At 39.1% G+C, this 21148-nt stretch overlaps 1 protein-coding gene across 2 annotated transcripts in view; it reads right to left on the bottom strand.

Annotated features, from left to right (window-relative positions):
* Acap2 (ArfGAP with coiled-coil, ankyrin repeat and PH domains 2) overlaps window positions 1-21148 on the bottom strand; it is a 91182-nt gene that overhangs the window by 4994 nt on the left and 65040 nt on the right. For both annotated transcript variants that reach the window (XM_027412887.2, XM_027412888.2), the window contains 9 exons: window positions 16647-16855; window positions 16231-16300; window positions 15136-15227; window positions 13190-13350; window positions 12191-12283; window positions 9530-9717; window positions 8720-8829; window positions 6454-6564; window positions 4514-4575 (listed from right to left, as the gene is read on the bottom strand). In XM_027412887.2, the coding sequence (XP_027268688.1) occupies window positions 4514-4575; window positions 6454-6564; window positions 8720-8829; window positions 9530-9717; window positions 12191-12283; window positions 13190-13350; window positions 15136-15227; window positions 16231-16300; window positions 16647-16855 (1096 nt within the window). The remainder of the gene's footprint in view (window positions 1-4513; window positions 4576-6453; window positions 6565-8719; window positions 8830-9529; window positions 9718-12190; window positions 12284-13189; window positions 13351-15135; window positions 15228-16230; window positions 16301-16646; window positions 16856-21148) is intronic.

Genomic DNA, 21148 nt, shown 5'->3' with positions numbered 1-21148 from the left:
TCATTATTTCCTCTAGGCTACCTTGCACTCTACCTGACAACAATCTCATTCTTACAGTTATTGTTGACAGTACAGTTAACCAGGCAAGTCTTAGAAAGCAAGACTGTAGGAGACACAGATGTCACACCAAAAGGAGAGAATTAGAAAAATACTGAGGGGGCCAGATAGAAATCTAGTAAAAAGACCTAAAATCATAACATAAGAATTTTAATAAAAAGATTTCATTATTCTTAATATTTAGTACTTTTAATATTCAGTCTATGTAAAAAGTAATTTATTAAAATCTGGAAAACTTAATCATGACATTAAATAATCAGTTAACCCTAATCAATGTATTTTAAAAGGGGAAAATTCAGTGAAAAGAGATCTTAGCAGGATGGCTGGAGGTTAGAGCTGACTCCCACCATTCCGAGTGAAGCAAACTAAAGGTTAGTCCGCTGGAACTGGGCAGACCGTCCAATTACAGCATGACAAACTACAACCTACTTCTGTGCTTGACCATCCAATAGGACATAAAGTAAACTGAGAGGAGCGCAACATTAAGTAACAATTAACAAACCATACAAAATATTTTAATATTTTCTGTTTTTAGATGTTGAATTAAAATATGTAAAATATTTATTGTAAACATTATAAATATTTTTAAAATACTATTCAGATAGTCTAGAATTTTACTTTCCAAGAAAGTGTAAAGTGCAGATTATAATACAAAAATACCACACTGATTTTACCATTCAACACCAGAAGTAACATAAAAGGCACACATTATATATTCAGGAAGAAACAGGAGAGGGGTCTAGCAGATGCTAACGCCAAGTCATTCACAGATAGCACCAGATGGGTGTTCTCAAGTATTACAGCAGTACAATGGCGGTATATGGCTTCTACATTCAGCAATGCATATTCCGTACAACGAGCTGTTTTTCTTTATGGTTTTCTAGTGTTTGATTTTAAATCACCTAGTGGCATATTATACAAGTACATTTTTAGTAAGACCATTGTACCATGCAAAACTAATTATAAGACCTTCCATTCTCTGAATTAAACGTGTCCTTGAAGGAGAGTATTGGTGCTGTATTAATCATTGGTTTCACCAACTGCAAACATTTAAGAATCCATACAATACAAAAGAAAGAAAGTTTCTAGCCTCACACACAAAACTTGTTAAGTTCAGTTTTTTTAATTAATAACGTACTATTAATATGCTACCTTCCTTAGATCTCAAAATGTGCTGTCAAAAGCAACAATTACTTAAAATAGTCAACACAAAGTGAACTTCCTTATCTATACTTTAAGGAGAATTTTTAATCTCTTGAAAATTTTTCCCAAGGCAAATCTAATTTGTCTGAACTAGAACACATAAACAAGATGCCAGGACACATTGTCCTGGAGTCTTCCTATTAATACACTGAACAGCTTACTACAAAAAAACAGCTAAGCATTGTCTTTAAATTACTTAACCATATTTTTCCCATTCACTGACAGCTTAAACTTCACTTGAGTTTTTGGTATCCAGAATATTCATCACAACAGCAGTTAACATGACAGAAAGTGTTCAGTGGCCTTACCACTGAAATTGAGTGCTCTCAATGGATGTGGTACCCACCCTCTGGGACCATAGGCATCATCCTGCCCCTTCAGGGTGGGAACACTTTCCTTCTACAAATGACTGGATAGGTCCCAGGAGCCATATGCTCACATGACCAGAAGTAGCTCCCTAAGGCAGTGAGTGATTCCCTACTGGCTGAGGTCCTGCCAGCCCATGGGAGACTCAAAGCCAGAAACGGGAGGCACATAACTGATTTCCCACCATTGAGAGCAAGGTGTGCTATTACCCAACAGGCCTGCTAAGAGCTCTGAAAAGCCGCTAACAGAGAACCCACCTTCCTTTCAGAAGCTGAATGCTCTTAATACTGCCTTGCAAGAAAAAGGGGAGTCTGTGGGACTGCAGACACAAGTTTAGAAATGGGGCTTCCTAGAAATAAGTCCGTGATTGCCAAGCGTTTTAACTGGGTCCTCTGAATCGTAGACCTGTGACTAGCCAGACTGACAATTTCTGTACCAAAGAACTTCTCAGAGTTCTTCTGCTAGCTCCCTGTTCCTAGGATGCCAGGGAAGAGGCAGGCAAAGTCTGCAGGGAAAGTGTAGTGATGTGCAGAGGAAAAATGACAAGTGGTCGTGGGACCAGCATATCTGCTTTGCCAGGACTCAGAGGGGGCAGGAGGAGCAACAGAGAGCCCCCTCACCACACCTCACCAACAGTATTCACCTTCAAACTCTGGACCCTGACACTGAGTTTAAAATCGAATTATCTGCAAGATGTTTCTCAAATAGTTTTTTAATCTTATTTTTAACCTGGCATGGCTGGCAGAATTCTAGTTTTTAACTTCTAAATTAAAATTTTCAAATGTTTTTTTTTCTTTTTAAGTTTTAAAGTGAGGCCTGTTTTCATGTTTTCCTTAAAACTGAGAAAAACTTATTTTCCCACTGACACCTAGGAGTTCCTATATTTACACACAAACCTGCACACAGACAACAGAAAAAGAGGTGTCTGGGGACTCCCAGTCACACAGAAGAAACTCAAGCAATTTGGACAGAACAAGAAGAGGAGCAATAAGACAAGTCCTGCCCTTGCAAACTCCCAACTGTAGAGTGCTGACCGCTGACCGCTGACCTCTAACTTCTGACTCACCAGTTGGGCAGACAGCATAGCGAGCACCTTAAGGAAGGTACAGCTGGCTCAACATTTGCCTTCACAATTTCAGGAAAACACGCGAATGTATCTTAGCTTACAATCTTGTGGTTCACTGCTATCTCACAAATGTCAGCTCATTTTCTTTGATCAATTTTTATTTAAAGTGCTTAAACACAAAGGCCTCAGAAATGGCCTAGTAATACTATCATTTAAAGATATCTGTTACAAAATTAGAACTTATTTAAGATCTAACATTCAGCTTTGAAACAAATGGGTGAAATCCAGAGTCAGCGTTGAGCCTCACCCATAATCAGCACACTGACATCTCAGAGCGTCCTGACTCAGTACGTGTGATCCATAGGATTAAAGTAACACCCCTAGATCAGAAGAATGTATCTGATCCAGGCCCTTTTCCTTCGCCAGTATATCAGGCCAAAAATGAGCAGTACATACATACATTCCTCTGAGAAAAAAAATGGCCTCACACTGATAGAGATTACTGTAGTCAAAATGAAATAAATGGCTGAAGTTAACATACAGTACGGAATTTCAAAATATAGTTCAGCAGGAAGGAGAGATGATTTTACCAGGCCACTTTAAAAATCATAACATAAATATTCATTTTTATAAAAGCAAATATGCTCATTTGCAAAGTGAATGGCTGTAAGTGCTTTAGTCATAAATTCCTGAAATGTTTAGTAATATGTGTATGAATTTAAAACAGATTAGAAATTCATATACTCAAATTCATGAACTGGAATGCAATATCCTTTTTTTTTTTTTGTGAAGATGTCTAACCAGCATGTGGCCATCAAACAGAAGAATCAGATCAGTTTTCCTTTCTTCTCTTCACACCATGACTCACAAGTGAAAATCACTCAAGATAAAGACGGATGTGGTCATGAACTGAGATTTTTCTAGTAAGTCTATTTCACCATCAGGTTCACAAAACATGGTTCTAAATACATCTCCTCCCCCAGCAAATAGTGTACAATTGCCTGGGGTGGAGCTACAGATAAACTTCAGCCTTGGAAACTAATACTACACCCACTGTGGACTTTTAACTTACTGGTAAATTTTTACTTTAAATCTTCAACTCATTCTTAGATTAGAATATAAAACTCATCAATATACTTTTTCTTAGTATTTTCCACACTAACTTTTTATATACAAAACACATAGTGATTTGTTTTTTTTTCCCTGAACACAATGTATAGAAATTCCCTGAATAACAAAAAGAAAACCATTTTCTTATATTCACTGGACAGCTAACAAGAATTCTTTTTGAAGCTGGGCGGTTGGTGGCACACGCCTTAATCCCAACACTCGGGAGGCAGAAACAGGCTGATTTCTGAGTTTGAGGCCAGCCTGATCTACAGAGTGAGTTCCAGGACAGCCAGGGCTACACAGAGAAACTCTGTCTCAAAAATATCAAAGGAAAAAAAAAATTCTTTTTGCAGCCGCTCCTCTGCTGCCGCAGCACACGGTCTGTTCATCAGTGCGCTCTCGTCGCTGGAATGCATATGGAAGACATCTGTACAGCAGATAAGGACCTCAGCAGCCAGAGCTGACTGAATATGTAAGGGGAGTATACTGAAACAGAAACATGTCCGAGTGTGTAAAGGTCCAGGGTTAGCCCCACGAGAATTCAGTAGGTACAGTACAGCAGCTAACAACTCACAATTTACAAGTATATAAAATCTCTATAATGTCACATTAGTTAGCTAACAAACTATGAATCCTCCAATTGTAAACTGATAAATTCCTGAATGCATTTTTTATACTGCATTTCAGTATGATTATTAGTAGAATATTGACCTGGCTGTCCATAAAGTCCTTCCGATTCCCGCATTTCTTCATTCATTCTTGCTAAACGTAACCTAAAATTCAAGAAGAAGAAGAAGAAGAGCTCTTAGAGGAAGTAAGACAAGTACTCGCAAACAAATGGATTACATGGGCAGGTAATGCGTGTATTGGTACAATTATAGAATTATTCCCTTACCAGCATTTGTCCAGTAAAACAAACTCAATTTATCAGACAATCTGCATTACAGACATAACTCTCTCACTGCCATTCATGTCATTCTCATGAACAAAGACAGTAAAGGATTTCTTATTAAAGCAGGTGCCTACAACACCTCCAACAGCTTCCTCCAGCTTCAGAGAATACCTAGCTCCTACAGCAACTGGATGAAATCACTGCTTCTGCAGTACAGAAGCAATAGCCTGTCATAGTTCATTAGCTTACCCTGAGTGACATAGTTCCCAACACATAAGCAACATGTTCCTTCTAAATAAAGGAAATACATTTTGGTATACAAGTGTTGTGGTAAATGACTAAGGGGTACCAAAATTCTCCCAAGGTTACCATGCTGGTCATACAGTCTTTGGGGGTTACTTATCCTGGCAATGGAAGACGGGTAACATTGGATTAGAAAACAAGTATTTCTTCTTTTTCTGAAAACAAAATCCAAGCAAGACTGAAAGTTCTCTCTGTGGTGCCTGCTGTCCTTCTAGGCCACCACACCATCTGCAGCCTTCCCAGAGTTCTCACACTCTCTTCTGAGAGCTCCACCAGGCAGTGGCTCCTAAGCATCCCCTTGCTATGTGGATTCTCCAAAAGGGCACTTTCCTACTTGGCTCCAGTTGACAACTTGATATTGAGTCATCTGGGGATTGTCTGGATCAGACTGGCCTATGGGCATCTTTGTAGGGCATTTTCTTGATTGCTAACTGATGTACTTCACAGTAATAGTAACTCCTTCCTCCATGGCCTGTGTCTTATTAGGTAGAGGCTGAGAGAGGTGGAACCTGGCAAGCCAAAAATTCTCACTGGAGCTCAGGGGCTCAAAGCAGCCACTGGGTTTCTCTGAACTGAGAGCATCATGAACAGGCAGGTTTCTACTCAAGAGGAGAGGGATGACCAAGTGTCAGCTTCCATTAGCCCAGAATGGAATAATCACATGGCTTAAAGCCTGCTTCCATTAGCTTCATGAAATGAAGTAGAGTTGACAATATCATATTTCTGTGTACTAAGTGTACCACACTACTTTGATCTAACATGCAAACCAACTGAAAACCACAAGATTCAATATTAGTAGATCACAGTAAACATATCTCAAACATTCAAAAACATTTTGTGTTAAAAATAATCAAGTGTCCATATGAACATTTGCTTAAAAGATTGCTGTCCCTCCAGCTTAATGATAAGCCTCTAATCCTCAAAGAGGTAGACTAAAACTAGCCAGTGCTCCACCCATCCCAGCCCAAGGCTTGAACTGTAGCCAAGGGGAAGAGCATTTGGGGTGGGTAGCCATGGCTTCTGATTCTACTGCTGCGGCAGAAGTGGCCAAGAGTCCAGGCATTAGAGTAGAAATTCTTGGTGTGAAGTCCTAGCTCTAACATTTATTAACTTATCAAATTATCTGAGGCTTAGCTTCCTTACCTATACAATGGTAATAATAAAGAAGAGTGTCCTCGTAGAGTTACTGTGAGGAACAAAGGAACCCATGCATTTAAAAGTGCTTACCTCGTCCAGTGTCTCTAAAGGAATGGCACAGACAAAACACTGAGTTTAAATCTCCCACAGTGCTGGGCATGATGGCGTCTGCCTTTAATCCCAGCACTTGGGAGGTAGAGGGAGTAAGATCTCTGTGAGTTCAAGGCCAGGCTGGTCTACATAGAGAGCTCCATGACAGCCAGAACTATCTGTGCAAACAACATGCAGCACAGGAAATAAGTACAAAGGAGACACTTACAAGGTCACTATGTCAGCATTGGCTGCTTCCACCGCTATACTCAAAGGGTCCTTGCCCTCTTCATCAGTGGCATGTTGATTGGCACCTCGCTTTAGGAACAAACATACCTGCCTGTTTAAGGGAACAGCATTTCTCAGTCAGTGCCAAGATTGAAAGAAAAAAACAAAAAAACAAAAACCATATTCACTTTCAAAAATAAAAAGTTCTGTCTAATTTAAATAGCATTTTATTAGAAAATTCTTAATGCATCCTACAAATTCAACAAGTAGACTTCAATAACAGAAGCTTACTGAGATCTTTACAAGTCCCAAATAATTTTCATTATCTTAGATAATCCGGTACTTTATAACAAAGTGGGACCTATAATCATTGCCTCTATCCTCAACAAATATCATTAAAAGCTATACACAGATACTGACAACAGAAAATAATACTATGGAAGCTAAGACAATGCAAACACCATACTAAATGTGATACAATAGAAGAAAGTAGGCAGTAATTCTCCCGTTATACTACACAAATATTCTTAACTTGAAGATATTCACAATTTAAAAAATATACGAAAGAATGAGTAAGTGGAGTCTGTGGAATAAATGAGAAAAATTATTAAAATTTAGGCAAATAAAAAAGATGAAGCAAATACTACCATGTTTTAACATATGAAAGCTTTCATGATTAAGTTACTAAACTGAATATCTGCTGATAAAGGAAAACAAGTGAGAATGAAATAAAGGATGCCATTAAAAATGTTTAAAATCAGCTTCTTGCTTATCCAGAAATAACTGGAAACTCTGAGATAAAATGACTCCCAACTGTTTGAATAAAGCCAACAGTTTACTTCATTAGCATTCTCTAATAGGAAGTTCACTTTCATGGCATTACTGTGCCAAGGACATTACTTAGAGCCTCAACATCAATTACCGAAACTAAGAACTTTGGTATGGCTGGACTAAGTACCTTAAGGAAAGCCTAGAAATTCCAAAATTATAAGTTCTCTCAAAATAGTGTGTGCAGATAATGTATGTATACACTAGTATAAAAAACATGAACTTCAGCTGGGAAACAAACAAACAAAATATCACAACTTCAGTGATAGAGGAAGCCAGGTAGTAAACTGGTCAATTTACTGATACACCAAGATAAAAGTGAGCATTATAGTTTGTATCTGTACACTAGTTATACTGGCTAGTTTATATTTGTACACTAGTTATAATGGTTAGTTTATATCTGTAACTAGTTATGCTGTTACTTTATATCTATACTCTAGTTATACTGGTTAGTTTGTATCTGTACACTAGTTACACCGGTTAGTTTATATCTGTACACCAGTTATACTGATTAGTTTATATCTGTACACCATTTACGCTGGTTAGTTTATATCTGTACACCAGTTATGCTGGTTAGTTTATATCTGTACACTAGCTATGCTGGTTAGTTTATATCTGTACACTAGTTATACTGGTTAGTTTTTATGGTCAACAACACAAACTAGAGTCTCCTGGAAAGAGGGAACCTTGGTTGAAAAGTTGTCGCCCCCCCCATTCAGGGGCAGTCTGTGGGGACCTGCCTTGATTGTTTATTGATGTAGAAGGACCCAGCCCACTGTGGATAATGCTATCCTAGGCAGGTAGGCCTGGACTACATAAGAAAGCAAGCTGAGGGCTGAAGATATAGCTTATCTATTAAAAAGACACACTGTTCTTGCACAGGACCTGAGTTTGATTCCCTGCACCCACATAGGGCAGCTTACATCTACCTGTAACTCCAGCTCCAAGGGGACTTTGACCTCCTCAGACACTGCACTCATGCATATGCCCACACACATAATTTTTGATTGTGAGCCTAGCTTTTAACGGCTGAGCCATCTCCCCAGCCCCACACACATCATTTTAAAAATAAAAATCTTTAAAATAAAATAATAATAACAATACTAAGAGCAAGCTGAGCAAGCCAGTAAGCAGCGTTCCTCTGAGGTCTCTGCTTCAGCTCCTGCCTCCAGATTCAAGTTCCTTCCCTGATTTCACTCAGTGATGAACTGTGACACAAAGTGTAAGCCACATAAACCTTTTCCTCGATGTTTATACCAACAACAGAAAACAAGCTACAACACTGATCATGGATTCTCTTCTGAATGAGAAACTTTAACTTTTGTCCTCTCTTACAAATTCTACATAATATCCTTAACCTGGGGAAGAAAAAAAAAAACACTATTTCAAAGAAGTTCTTCAGATAAAAGCTACCTACCTACTTAAGCATGATTACTTACCCTGTGTGTCCTAAGACAGTGGCGTGGTGAAGTGGTCCCCGCCCTTGGACATCTCTTTGGTTCACATTAGCACCATTCTGTAAGAGGAACTCGCATGTCACCAAAGAGCCCTTAAAGAGAAGATGGCAATGTATAAATGCAAAGGAAAAAGAGCACATCTATATGTAAGTAGCAGAGAAATAAGTTATATGTTTTTTCCAAGAACTAATTAACACATTATTTTACAGTCTGAAGTCCATCAAAACACATTACTCCTGCTGCACCTCCTAAAAATCTGAAACCACTACTTGACACTCAGAAATCACTAGTAAGAGAACTTTTTACTTTCTAACCCCTCTTAGGATAGTGACAATAATATTGCTTTGTTTAGAATTTATGATATTTGGTATTTTCCACATCAATGAAAACCTCAATACATTAATTCACACCCCGATACAGACTAAATGCATTAATTCACACCCCCAGTACAGCCTGAATGTATTAATTCATACCCCTGATACAGCCTGAATGTATTAATTCACACCCCTGGTACAGCCTGAATGCATTAATTCACAACCCTGGTACAGCTTGAATGCATTAATTCATACCCCTGATACAGCCTGAATGTATTAATTCACACCCCCAGTACAGCCTGAATGCATTAATTACACCCCCAGTACAGCCTGAATGCATTAATTCACACCCCTGGTACAGCATGAATGTATTAATTCACACCCCTGGTATAGCCTGAATGCATTAATTCATACCCCTGGTACAGCCTGAATGCATTAATTCATACCCCTGATACAGCTGGAATGCATTAATTCGTACCCCTAGTACAGCCTGGATGAGTGCTGTTGCTTGGTTCTCGTCCGAATTAGCCCAGTTCACATCTGCACCATGAGCCAAAGCCTCAGCCATTTTGGGAAGGTTTTTTTCGTATGAAGCCCTATAAAGCTGAAGTCCTGGATTAAGAAGTTTAGAGTCAAGAAACACAGAAGACTCTTGCCTTTCTCCTTCTGGAAAGCAAAGCACAAATACATTAATAAGAATGTGCTCTTAGCACAGGAGGCAAATTCTTTAGCAAGAAAGAAAGAATTTGCAAGAAGAAAGAATTCCATTGGGCGAATGACAGTAACAGCAAAGTGAAGATGAATTTAAGGCTAATAAGCTGTAAACTTAAAAATGGTTAGGATAGGTAACTTCAGGACTGACAAGTGGCTAGGATACCTTTACAGAATGTATATTTTACCTCAATTGTGAAAGTGAACTCTTAAACTCACAATGTAAACATTGTGATATAAGAAATCATCCATCTATCCCAATGAGCATACAAGAGATTTTCACACAGATATTATTATTTCTTACAAACTATTCATTCTCCAAACATTCACCATTTTCATGGAATGACATCAACTAATATTTCAGGCTTTTGTAGCCTTGCCAGTATCAGGGGATGTTTGTTACTGTTAAAATTGGCTATCTTCCAAAAAGCCTGAACTCCTAAAGAATTTACTAGTAGTTTGAACTCATTTAGTTCCCAGGACAATGTAATATCATCACAATTTATACTCTAATTCAAATGCCTTAAAGTATGCTTATTCCCCCAGAGAATTCTGCAAAACTAAACACACTAAAACCATGAAAGGAATCAAAAGGCTTTAGTGATGAGAAGAAAAACCCAAAGGGAAGGGAGATGTTGGTAAAAACAGCCACAGGAGAAGACAGTGGCTAAGCAGACAGGATTAGTACAGATTAAAATTCCTAGCATACACCATGAGGTTTGGATGACTATCTAACTAGGGCAAAGATTCCAAAAATAAAGAGAAACAATAGCTTTCTCCTTAGTACCTTCTAAAAAGATTAACCACCCACTTGAGAAATGATCTAATCAAGAATTCACATTTAGATCAGTGGAGAGACGGTCACTGGGTGAAATGTTTGCCAAATAAGCAAAAGGACCTGAGTCCAGGTTCCCAGAACCAAGGTAAAAGGCCAGTACAGAGACTGGGACCTGCAACACCAGTGCTTGGGGGCCAAAGACAGACAGATCCCTTGAGCTTGCTGCCAAATCACTCAACTCCAGGTTCAACGAGAGACCCTGTCCCAAAAACAAAAGTGGAAAACCAGATGAAATTAGAAAATATATTAAGTAAGATAACCCAGACTTGGAAGGGCAAATACCCCATGCTCTCTGTTATATGGAAATCTTAGTTCCTAATTGTTCATATGGAAATATCTATATGAGAGAGAAAAGGCAGATGCCAGAAAATCCAAGAGTGGTCTGGGACAAAGGGAAAAACCTCTCAGCAGAAAATTGCCCTGTAATAAAATCAAGGTAAATGTTATATGTATTCTATTTAAAATCTAAAGTCACACTTGGTCAGATTTGAAACTGAACATCTATGAGAAATTTTATTATATTAAATATTTTTATTTGGGCGGTATATTGGTGTGAGTGTGGAAGTCATCAGATAACTTTTGGGAGTCAGCTCTCTCCTTCCACCAAGTGGGTCTCTGGCTTGAACTCAGGTCGAAAGGACTGGCAGCAGGTGCCTTTGCCTGCTGCACCAACTCACCAGTACATTTTTATGGATTTGAGAAATTTGTAATCCCTGCTGTGAAATTTAATTGCAGATACATTGTCTCTTATAATCAGTAATGCTGCAGAAAATGTGGATTCCAGGGTTTGACATTTCTACACACTTAACTACTTCCATTAAGTTTTGCTCTTGTTTTTTATAAGATATATTTTATTAATTATCTATATACTATTCTGCCTGCAAGTATGCCTGCAAGCCAGAAGAGGGCATCAGATCTCAATTATAGATGGTTGTGAGCCACCATGTGGTTGCTGGGAATTGAACTCAGTACCTCTCAAAGAGCTGTCAGTGCCCTTAACCTCTAAGCCATCTCTCCAGCCCTGAGTTTCATTCTTATGTTGCTCCTAATGTCATTAATACTTAAAAAAAATATCATTAAGTGAACTTAAATTTTCTTGTAAAAGTTTTGGAAAACACAATAAAAATACAGAAGAAATGAGCAATTGATAAGAACAATGGCATAATTATTTTTGGAATAAGTATACTGAACAAACACACACACACAAAAAAAAAAAAAAACGAAAAGATTGCATACTGCATGATCCATTTCTTTAAACTAGAAAAATACCACTTTCTGCTGTCATGCAAGGAAGCAGAATGGTGTTTAGCTACTAAGATTATAATGGGACAGGAGAGACCTGTTACAGAGGCAAAGAAATGTAAACATCAATGTTCCACAGCCACACAACAGCTGCAGATGCATCACATTCTAAGACACCAATTATCTTCAGGTCCTGGAAGATGGAGAGCAACTAGGGAAGACACCAGACATCAAATGTGGCTCTCGTGTGAACACAGACATGCAAACACACCCACAAGAGAACTGACATTTGCTACAAGCATCATCTAACAAACTATGCCAATCAACACTGACTTTCATCAAACTCACCAGGCTCATATAAGCTATTGGCTGACACGGTGGAAGGTAAAGATTCTCGCCCATCATCAGAGCCTTGCTGGATCCCACTGTCATTACTTTTAACTGTGTTAAGGGGGGAAAAAATAGCTAGTGATTAAAGTTCACATCACTTAGAAGGCAGTCTCCCACAACCAACAAGACCATAAAATGAGCTGGTACATGGAAACATGAACTTGGCCACTATCAGCATAATAAACTTACTACAATTTTAATCCTTCTGTAACTTAACTTATTGGAACATAAATCAATCACAAAGCCTGAAAATAAACTTATTTTCAGAGTTCTAACACATCTCATGACCCCACAAATGCTGGGAGTAGCAAAGAGCTTAATTTACTGACTGCATGGGCTGTGGTGATGTGGAATCCGGAGACAATGGGCAACATCTAGAGAAATGGCCACACCGCACAATGACCACTGGCACAGACTTGGAACGCTCCACAATTGTACTTACTACTACGCAGTTTTGAAGAAGTATCAAAGTAGGAGAAGAGTGAGTCTAGCTCATCAGGACAGAACAGAGACTCCCGCCTGGCCTCGTCGCTATTTACAGCAGCCACTGGGGACATGCAAGTTAGCAAAGCACAAAGCAGGCCGTAAGAAGGGGAGGCAGGAAAAACCGTTACTGGGGATGTGTAGGGAGAACATGGGAAGGAAACCAGGAAGTTAATCAGATTCTTGGGGCTTTCAGCATAACCCACTGACAATCCCATCTCCCCTCGCTGTTAAGCAGTTGTACTTGGCAGAGTATAGACTGTAAGTAGGGATGTGAACCAAGAGACTATCTCACTTTAACTGTCTTAAAGACATAGAAATCCAGTTTTCCTTTAGAGTGTGTAGAAGGAAACAGTCTTCTAGCATTTAAAAAAACAAACAAAAAACAACAACAAAAAACCAAAATCCTACAATGGCCATAATTGTGAGATTTAAAAAGTGGCTTCAGCTCAAGAAAATATCTGAGGTAAATACCTGTGGTGTGGACAGACACCCTGACTTGGCTCAGCCTCCGTTCCTCGCAGCTTTTGGAGCTAACCCTTTTCTCCTGCTCAGAAGGCGATGATAACACCGAGTACTTATCCACAAACTTCCTCTCCACATACTTTGCTCTGATATATGCCTCTTTCTCCTGTCTGGTAAACAGAGAAACACCATGATGTTCTATTTGGCCCCATAGCATGGCTAACCCTGAATGAATGCCGAGAGATACTGAACTTAATGGTAGCTGAAAGTAAAACGGGCTGTGGCTGGGAACACTAGAGAAAGGGCTGGCAGTTAAGAGTGCTTGCTGCTCCAGAGGACCTGAGTTTGACTCTCACTCACAAACCACCTGTAAATACAGCTCCTTGGAATCTGACACCCTTTTCTAAAATGTTTTTAAGTGAATTAGTAACAGTTAACATATGACATCATGTGACATGTTTCCTTGTGAATAAGAAGCTAATTTCACAGCCAAATGAAATACGAATGACCCACTGAAAACTCAGAGTTCCACAGCACTCCACTGAGTCTCTTAATTTCTGTCTGTATTTGTATACAGACTCCCTTGTGTTTTACATTAGAAACATTGCCAGGAAAGCTAAAAAAAAAAAAAAATGGAGAAATTAACATTAATTCCATTTTTACTAGAGATACTGTCATATCCTGAATAATCACTACTGGTAGTCATAATTTTTCATTTAATAATTATAATAAAACAATACAGCATTCCAGATTTATAGCGGGAAAATGTCATTTCTCTCCTTAGCTTATGATATAACCATGACATATGCCTGTTCTATAACTTTTCTTCTTTAATTTAAAAAGGCTTAGGTCTTTGGCTAAAATAGGAGCACCCAAGGTCCAATAACTCTCATATGGCAAATATGAAAAGTGATTTAAATTACATTGGCTTAGCTCAAATCTCAACATAGGATTATGGAAAATGCAATTGTAATGCTAAAAATATAGAATCCTACTGATAAAACCTGGTGTCAACAATAAAGACTATGTGCTCCAAAAGCCCTGATTCGAGCAGCTTCCCTGAGCAGACTTCCTTGTGCAGAGCTAGAAGTCTGATTTCACAGCCAAACTGCCTTTCTCATCTTTCATTCCACAGCCTCACAATGCCACCCAAGTGTGTGATCAACATTTGCTGAACTAAGTCAGATCATGCAAAATGATTCAGATAGTAGAAACTTGATCTTTGAGACATTAGCAAAAACATTACTCGTGTGTGTGTGTGTGTGTGTGTGTGTGTGTGTGTGTGATTGCACTTGTGCATGTGCACACATGCACACAATCTGTACATGTTTGTGTATGTACATGTGTGTGTGTGCTAGTGTGCACAGACTGGAACGTAGAGCCCAGAGGTGTCTTCTTCAGTTACTCTCTACTTTATTTTTTGAGACAGTCTTTTACTGAATCTGGAATTTACAAGTTCATTGAGATTAGCTGGCCAGCAAGTCCAAGGGACACCCCTCCCCCCCCTCTACCCTGTCTCTGCCTCCCCAGCACTGAGATTCCAAGCAAGCACTGCCATGCCCTGCTTTGAACACAGATGTTAAGAAACCAAACTAATGCTTGAGATTTAGCCATGCTTCCTTTTAAATGCCCACCACTAACAGAACTTTGGACCACTTTTATGGCAAAAGACCTTTACATTTCTACGTAGAGTTTTGTTTTGTTTTTTTACAATTTCTTGTTATCTAAAGACTACAAATGGTTGACTGCCCAGTGAGGTGTATAGGTCTAATGAGCATACCTACAATAAGATATATAGATCTAATATACTGAAGACAGACACGGTCACATTTAAACAGAAGTAATATTGATGACTTCCAAACACTCCATCACAATGTTTTATGTCCATTGTGATAGAACAGAGTCATACTGTATTTCTGATTAGGGAAGAGAGTATCACATTAAGACAACAGTACCTTTGTCCAGGCTGTGGTTTCTTTATTCCCATTTTTTCTAGTTTAGCTTCATAAACACGATTTATAACATCATTCCCCAATTCACACATAAGCTATTTGGCAGGAAAACAAAAAAAGCAAGCTATAAATTAAAAGTCCTAAAATTAAGCTGAACTTTAAAAGTCCTTACAGTGGGTACAATTAACTAATTCCTCTGTATATATTATAAACTGTTCATTTCACAAAGAAACTTTAAAGTTAAAAATGGGCCAAAGAATAAAATTATTACCCACCTGCTATTCTTCATCAGAACATTATCACTCCTATAACAGGTACCTAACAGAAATCATCTATCCATCCATCCACCCATCCATCCATCTAGCCATTGATCCATACATACATACATTCATCTATACATCTATACATACATGCATGCCAGCATGCATACATACATACATATATAGCTATATTGAAAACTGGACTGGACAGATGGCTCAGTGGTTCAGGGACTTGCACTGCTCTTGCAGTGGACCCAAGCTCAGGACTCAGAGCTCACACTGGCTGCAGGGACCTTAGACTTCTGCCCTCTGCCAGGCACTTGCACTTAGTGCACACATCCATACACAGGCTCAGACACATACGCGTAATTAAAAATAATAACAATAAACTTCTATATAAAAGTCCTATTCATTACATGTCTATCTATATATCACAACTACTGACTGTGCTTAGGCCCACGGTTGGGCAAGAGGTTAGACAATAAAGCACCAATGAAGTTAGGTATAGCAGCAAGCACTGGCCAATTAAAAAGGACAGAACATTAAAATTAGACCTCTTTAAAAAATGACCCTCACTCCCACTTTATAGAAATAGTATAATCCATCAAACACAGCACTCACTGCAATCACTTAAGGACTCACCCTGTGCCTGAGTTCTGTCTACCACCAGACACCTACTAATGCCTCATTCAATGCTGTCAAACTTTTTAGACTTTACTTCTGGTCCATCTTCTTCTCTACTTCAGTCTTCAACTTCCCCACTGCGCTATGATAGTTCATCTCAGCTAGAGGAGATCTACAGTCCCTGTGAAATATTTCATGTAAATGTTTATCTTACCTTTAAAAGCTCAGGTTCCCAAGTGTCTAAGGTTAAAGAACGTACTTTCGAAAAATGAACCCCAAGACTCCTACATGGGGAAAAAAGATGGCATTATTTTTAATAAAAGTTATCAAGTCACTATTTACATATCTATACACACACACACACACACACACAGAGAGAGAGAGAGAGAGAGAGAGAGAGAGAGAGAGAGAGAGGTTCCCACATGTAAACATATACGGGTCCTCTGGTTAATGATGAACCAAAGTCCTCAAAACACTTTAAAATTAAAATTATCCACTCTATAAAATGTGCAAATATAAACTACTAGTTAAATCGGGAAACTGGGAAAGATCCACTAACAAGAAAACACAATAATTTACAACATGTATTTACCCCAAAGGAACTCTCTCACTCTGGGTGAGCATACCTACCGATGAATCCCAGAGCACTCAATACACAAGGTAATGCCCAGGTTGATGCTGGCCCACCGAGGGTCTGCCAGACCACAGTCACAGCAGCTGCTGTTGCCAGGGATACACTGGACACGCTGCAGTGCACTTTCTCCTTTCAATAACTTCTCTTTTGACTCATTCCCAGAATCTAGGCTTCCTGTTGATGGAGACGATTTCTTATCCAGCTTCTAAAAGAAACAAGAATTGTTTGGTAATTTTAATGCTTTTTGTAAAGAACTGTAAGAACATGCTGCATGCTATATACCACAAGCAAATGCTTCTAGCCCATAAATTAAACATCTGTTTGGATAGGCACTATTCTAGGCACTGGAGACTGAAAATGGAAAGACTGGGGTTCTTATGAATAGGCTTCATCAATGCAGGACAAACGTATACATTTACAATTACATGATTACTGACACTGAACATATGAACAAGAGATGAGGACAAAGAGAAAGGCAAAGACAGAGTGGGAGACATAATATTATTAAGACTCAATAATAAGACAAAATCCAACATTTGGAGGCTGAGGCAAGAGTGTCACAAGCTCAGAGACAGCCTGGGCTGCACAGGAAGGCCCTCTTGAAAGGAGAAAGAAAACAAAAAGAATAAAGTATTTTATGCCACATTCCCCAAAGGAGTTAATTTAATTACTACAGTTAATAACTAGAAAGACTATACTATTGCCACAGTGAAATGCTAGGAAATATACCATCTTTACAGTGAACCAAAACCAAAAAACAATATGCAAAAAGCTATTTTTTTTAAGTACACAATCACACTAATAATAGAGTATTTAATAAGCATTGGGCTGCACAAAGCAATAATCAACCAAATTCAAAGATGTGGCTCTTGATTTTAAGCAATTAAAGATATAGTGTAAAGTCTTCCATGATTAAAAACATTCCACTCTGTACAAGCCAGTGTGGAGCCCAGAAGCACTGGAAACAGAATCCAATTCTTGTTTGTCTTTACTGAAAACACAGAATTAGGAAGGGCTCAGCAGACAAGGTAAGCACAGGGACTTGAAATTCCCAGTGTCTTGGGAAAATAGGGCCAGTATCCACTTAAACAGCGCAGCCTTATGCAGGCTTCCAGGTCCTACAAAGAGGCAGAGGATGCCTGCATGTGACAGACATGAGACAATTTGAGACACACACAAAAAAATAATGGAAGTAATGGATTATAACACAATGAATAAAATAAAAGCACACAGAAACAGTTAAAATTTTGTCATAAAGTAAAATTCAACTGGGAGGAACAGAATATTTACACAATTTTAAAGTACTTCCCCACAAAATACTTACTACCCAAAGGTTATAAGAGTACCTTACATTGGGAAAATGGAGCAGGTAAAACCATGTGGCACCTGAAAGGACAGCCTGAGAACACAGTATACATACAAGGTTCTTGCCAAACATGTCAGACCCAGCTGAATAGCTTAGTCTGTAATTTTCAAAACATCTAAGGTCAAAGGTCAGGTTAACCCTGAGGAACTAACTTCTCTGAGGGCAACATGACAACTTTTATCATTTTGTTTTTTACACATGAATGCATTTGGGGATTAAATGGTAGTCATATATCAAGCTCATATTCCACTTTGATGTCTGTACCATGATTATGCAAGCGATCTCTTCTTAGGCTAAGGGAGAGGGCTGAGGATGAGGTGGCCCGCTAGTAACTTACTCAAGGAGAAGAACATATTCATACTGAAATTCTATGGACATTGGAGATTTCACAATTTTTAAAAATAGATCTGGCTTATCAGAATGTATCCGAAATGTAAAGTTAACAAAGGTATCAATATTAAAGGCAGAAATCATGTTGGTTCATTCCCAATTTTCCTTGAAATGCTCATGTTTTTGCTCCGAATAGGGATGTTGAGCGCTAATGAAGGCATGATTGGTCAGGAACAGTTATATCCCAAGGCTCTCTCCCCAACCCCAGGCCAGAAAGGGAATACTCTGCACGTAAATGAAAATGAACTGACATTTTCTCTCTGGAGGAGTAAATCAGAGTCTCTAGACGGGGTTCAGCTAAGAGATCAAAGGCAGGAGACCAAGTGAAGGTGCACACAGTGAGCGCAGAGACACCCAGCTGATTCCTTATGCCTGTGGGCGACATCAGTGAATTTTCTCTAGGAAAAAGATCCTGGATATATGGCTATTACTCAACATAGTCCAAACTTACGAGAAAATCTTAACTAGGTGTTTAGTGTATAGTCTTAACTTAAAATCACTGATACATTACAAGACAGCATCTAAAGCAGTATTTAAGTTAGCTGTCTACAGGATTAACTAACGGGATTTTTTTTTTTTTTTTAATTTGACTCAGGATACTTCCATAAGAGTTATTGGTCAGGAAGGCCCAGAGGCACCCCAAATATCACAGGCTGTGGCCACTGCTCTTGTTTGCCCACAGTAACTAGATGGTAAGACCCTATTGCTGAAGACACCACTCACTTTGGATGCGGGGCACAGAGAGATCAACCTCAAACTGACCAGGAAACTCTCTCCTTGCTGGCTGCCTTACACAGTGCCAGAAGCTGCTGGGGAGAGAAGAGACATCAATAGTCTTACCCAGCACTGGAACCTGCATACTAAGAACACCGACTCATCAGAAAGATGCTCCCACTGGTACAATAATGGCATAATGGTTACAGGTCAACCAACTGCTTTCTATGTGCATCTAAAGTCTGCTTCAAAAAGGGATTTCATGCCTGGTACTGTACACCTGGTCAAAAGCCTATGACTGTGGAGATCACAGGCCATAGGGGGAACCTACCCTTACTGTTCCGCTACACGGTCATACTGTCAAACTATATTCTAAATGTTTATCCACTACTGATGTTTTGGTGCTACTCTCAATTCAGTAGATAAGTTTCTTTTTGCAGTGAGTAGTGGTTAACGCAGGGACTCACTACTGCTCAAAGTGCTGAAGATAAGGAACTCTGAGTGTTCAACTGTGGATGGCTCATCTGTTTCAACCACCCACTATCCAAGGCTCAGGGAAGAAGAGAGGGACCATCTAAGAGCTGGCAGACAGGAGGGAGAGCCGTGAAGTGATAGTGTTTGGACAAGGCATGGTTGCTGACTGCATCAACTCATGGCAACTGTAGTTACCACCAGAAGACCTGTACAAGATCAAGCCAATCAAAATTCTCACATGGATGATGGATGAGACCATGAGGCCCCAAGCCTACCAGGAGAGACTGGCAGTTGATGGCTGCAGAGGGAAGGAAAATCATTCTGTGGGGATGTGCCTCAGGAGTTAGCCGCACACCCATGTATATACGGGCAGCACTAATTAGCTCAGAGGATTGTTAACAACAAAGATAAAAAGAGGAAAGAAAGATAGGTGGTGGTCTGCATGGAGGGCTAGAGAGAAGCAGCAGTGGGTGGATATGATCAATATACACTGAAACAAATTTCTAAAGAATAATAAAGATTATAAAAAATAAAAATATTGATGCCTGGTTTTCACACAATTTGTTTGGGGACGTGACTTAGACAACGACAATTTTTTTTTGCAAGAAGTGAAAGTTAATAATAATAGTTCTAATATCACATTGTGACAAAATAACAGATTCAATAAACATTCAGTGAACAAAAATGAATTATTGAAAACTAGACAGATGTTAGCTGTTCAGCAATATTCAAAAAAAGAAAAGAACATTAATTCAGAAGTTCCAGAAAGAGAGAATTGCAGAGAAGAAATAGGAAAGGTCAGCAACTAAAAAACAAAAAACAAAACAAAACAAAACAAAAAAAAGCAACCCTAAAACTAAAACACAAGAGCAGAAGAAACAACTTAATGCTGTTTCTTTTCTCCCGACCCACCCTCGAGGCCAGGTTTCTCTGTGCAGCTCTGGCTGTCCTGAAACTCACTCTGTGGACCAGGCTGGCCTCAAATGCACAGAGATCCGCCTACCTCTGCCTCCCCAGTGCTGGGATTAGAGGGGTGTGACACCACCACCCCGTCATAATGTTGTTTCTTAAGGATAACTGTTTCCAACCTACAACTTCTATACCTAGCCAAACTATCAAACAAATGTAACAACAGAACAAAACCACTGTTATCTGCGTTGGTGATATAGAGGTGAGCATAGCTGCCTTTCAGAATAAGCCACTGTTTAGGAGAACATAGACTCTCAAATGCCCCACTTTCCGGAAAATACTGAAGGAAGTCCTCAAGCTCTTAATTCAATAAGGAGAAATATACGGGTCAATAGAAAGAAAGGAACATTAAAATATGACCGTGTTAAGACAATTCCAGGTTAATAACTATACTACACTGAACGTGTAAGGGTAACTGGCCCAGAAGGGAGAGGAGATTCAGGTAACATACAATATTCAGGGCTCTCTTCAGCAACATGCCCTTTGCCAATATTTTCATCATCTGTATTCAACAACGTCCAGGTAAATGATAGACTGAAGAAATCCCTTCTCTGAGGCTAACTGCCTAGAATAAGGAGTTCCCCC

Source organism: Cricetulus griseus, chromosome 4 (genome assembly GCF_003668045.3).
Source record: "Cricetulus griseus strain 17A/GY chromosome 4, alternate assembly CriGri-PICRH-1.0, whole genome shotgun sequence".
Classification (NCBI taxonomy): domain Eukaryota; kingdom Metazoa; phylum Chordata; class Mammalia; order Rodentia; family Cricetidae; genus Cricetulus; species Cricetulus griseus.
This window is presented reverse-complemented; position numbering and strand designations above follow the sequence as displayed.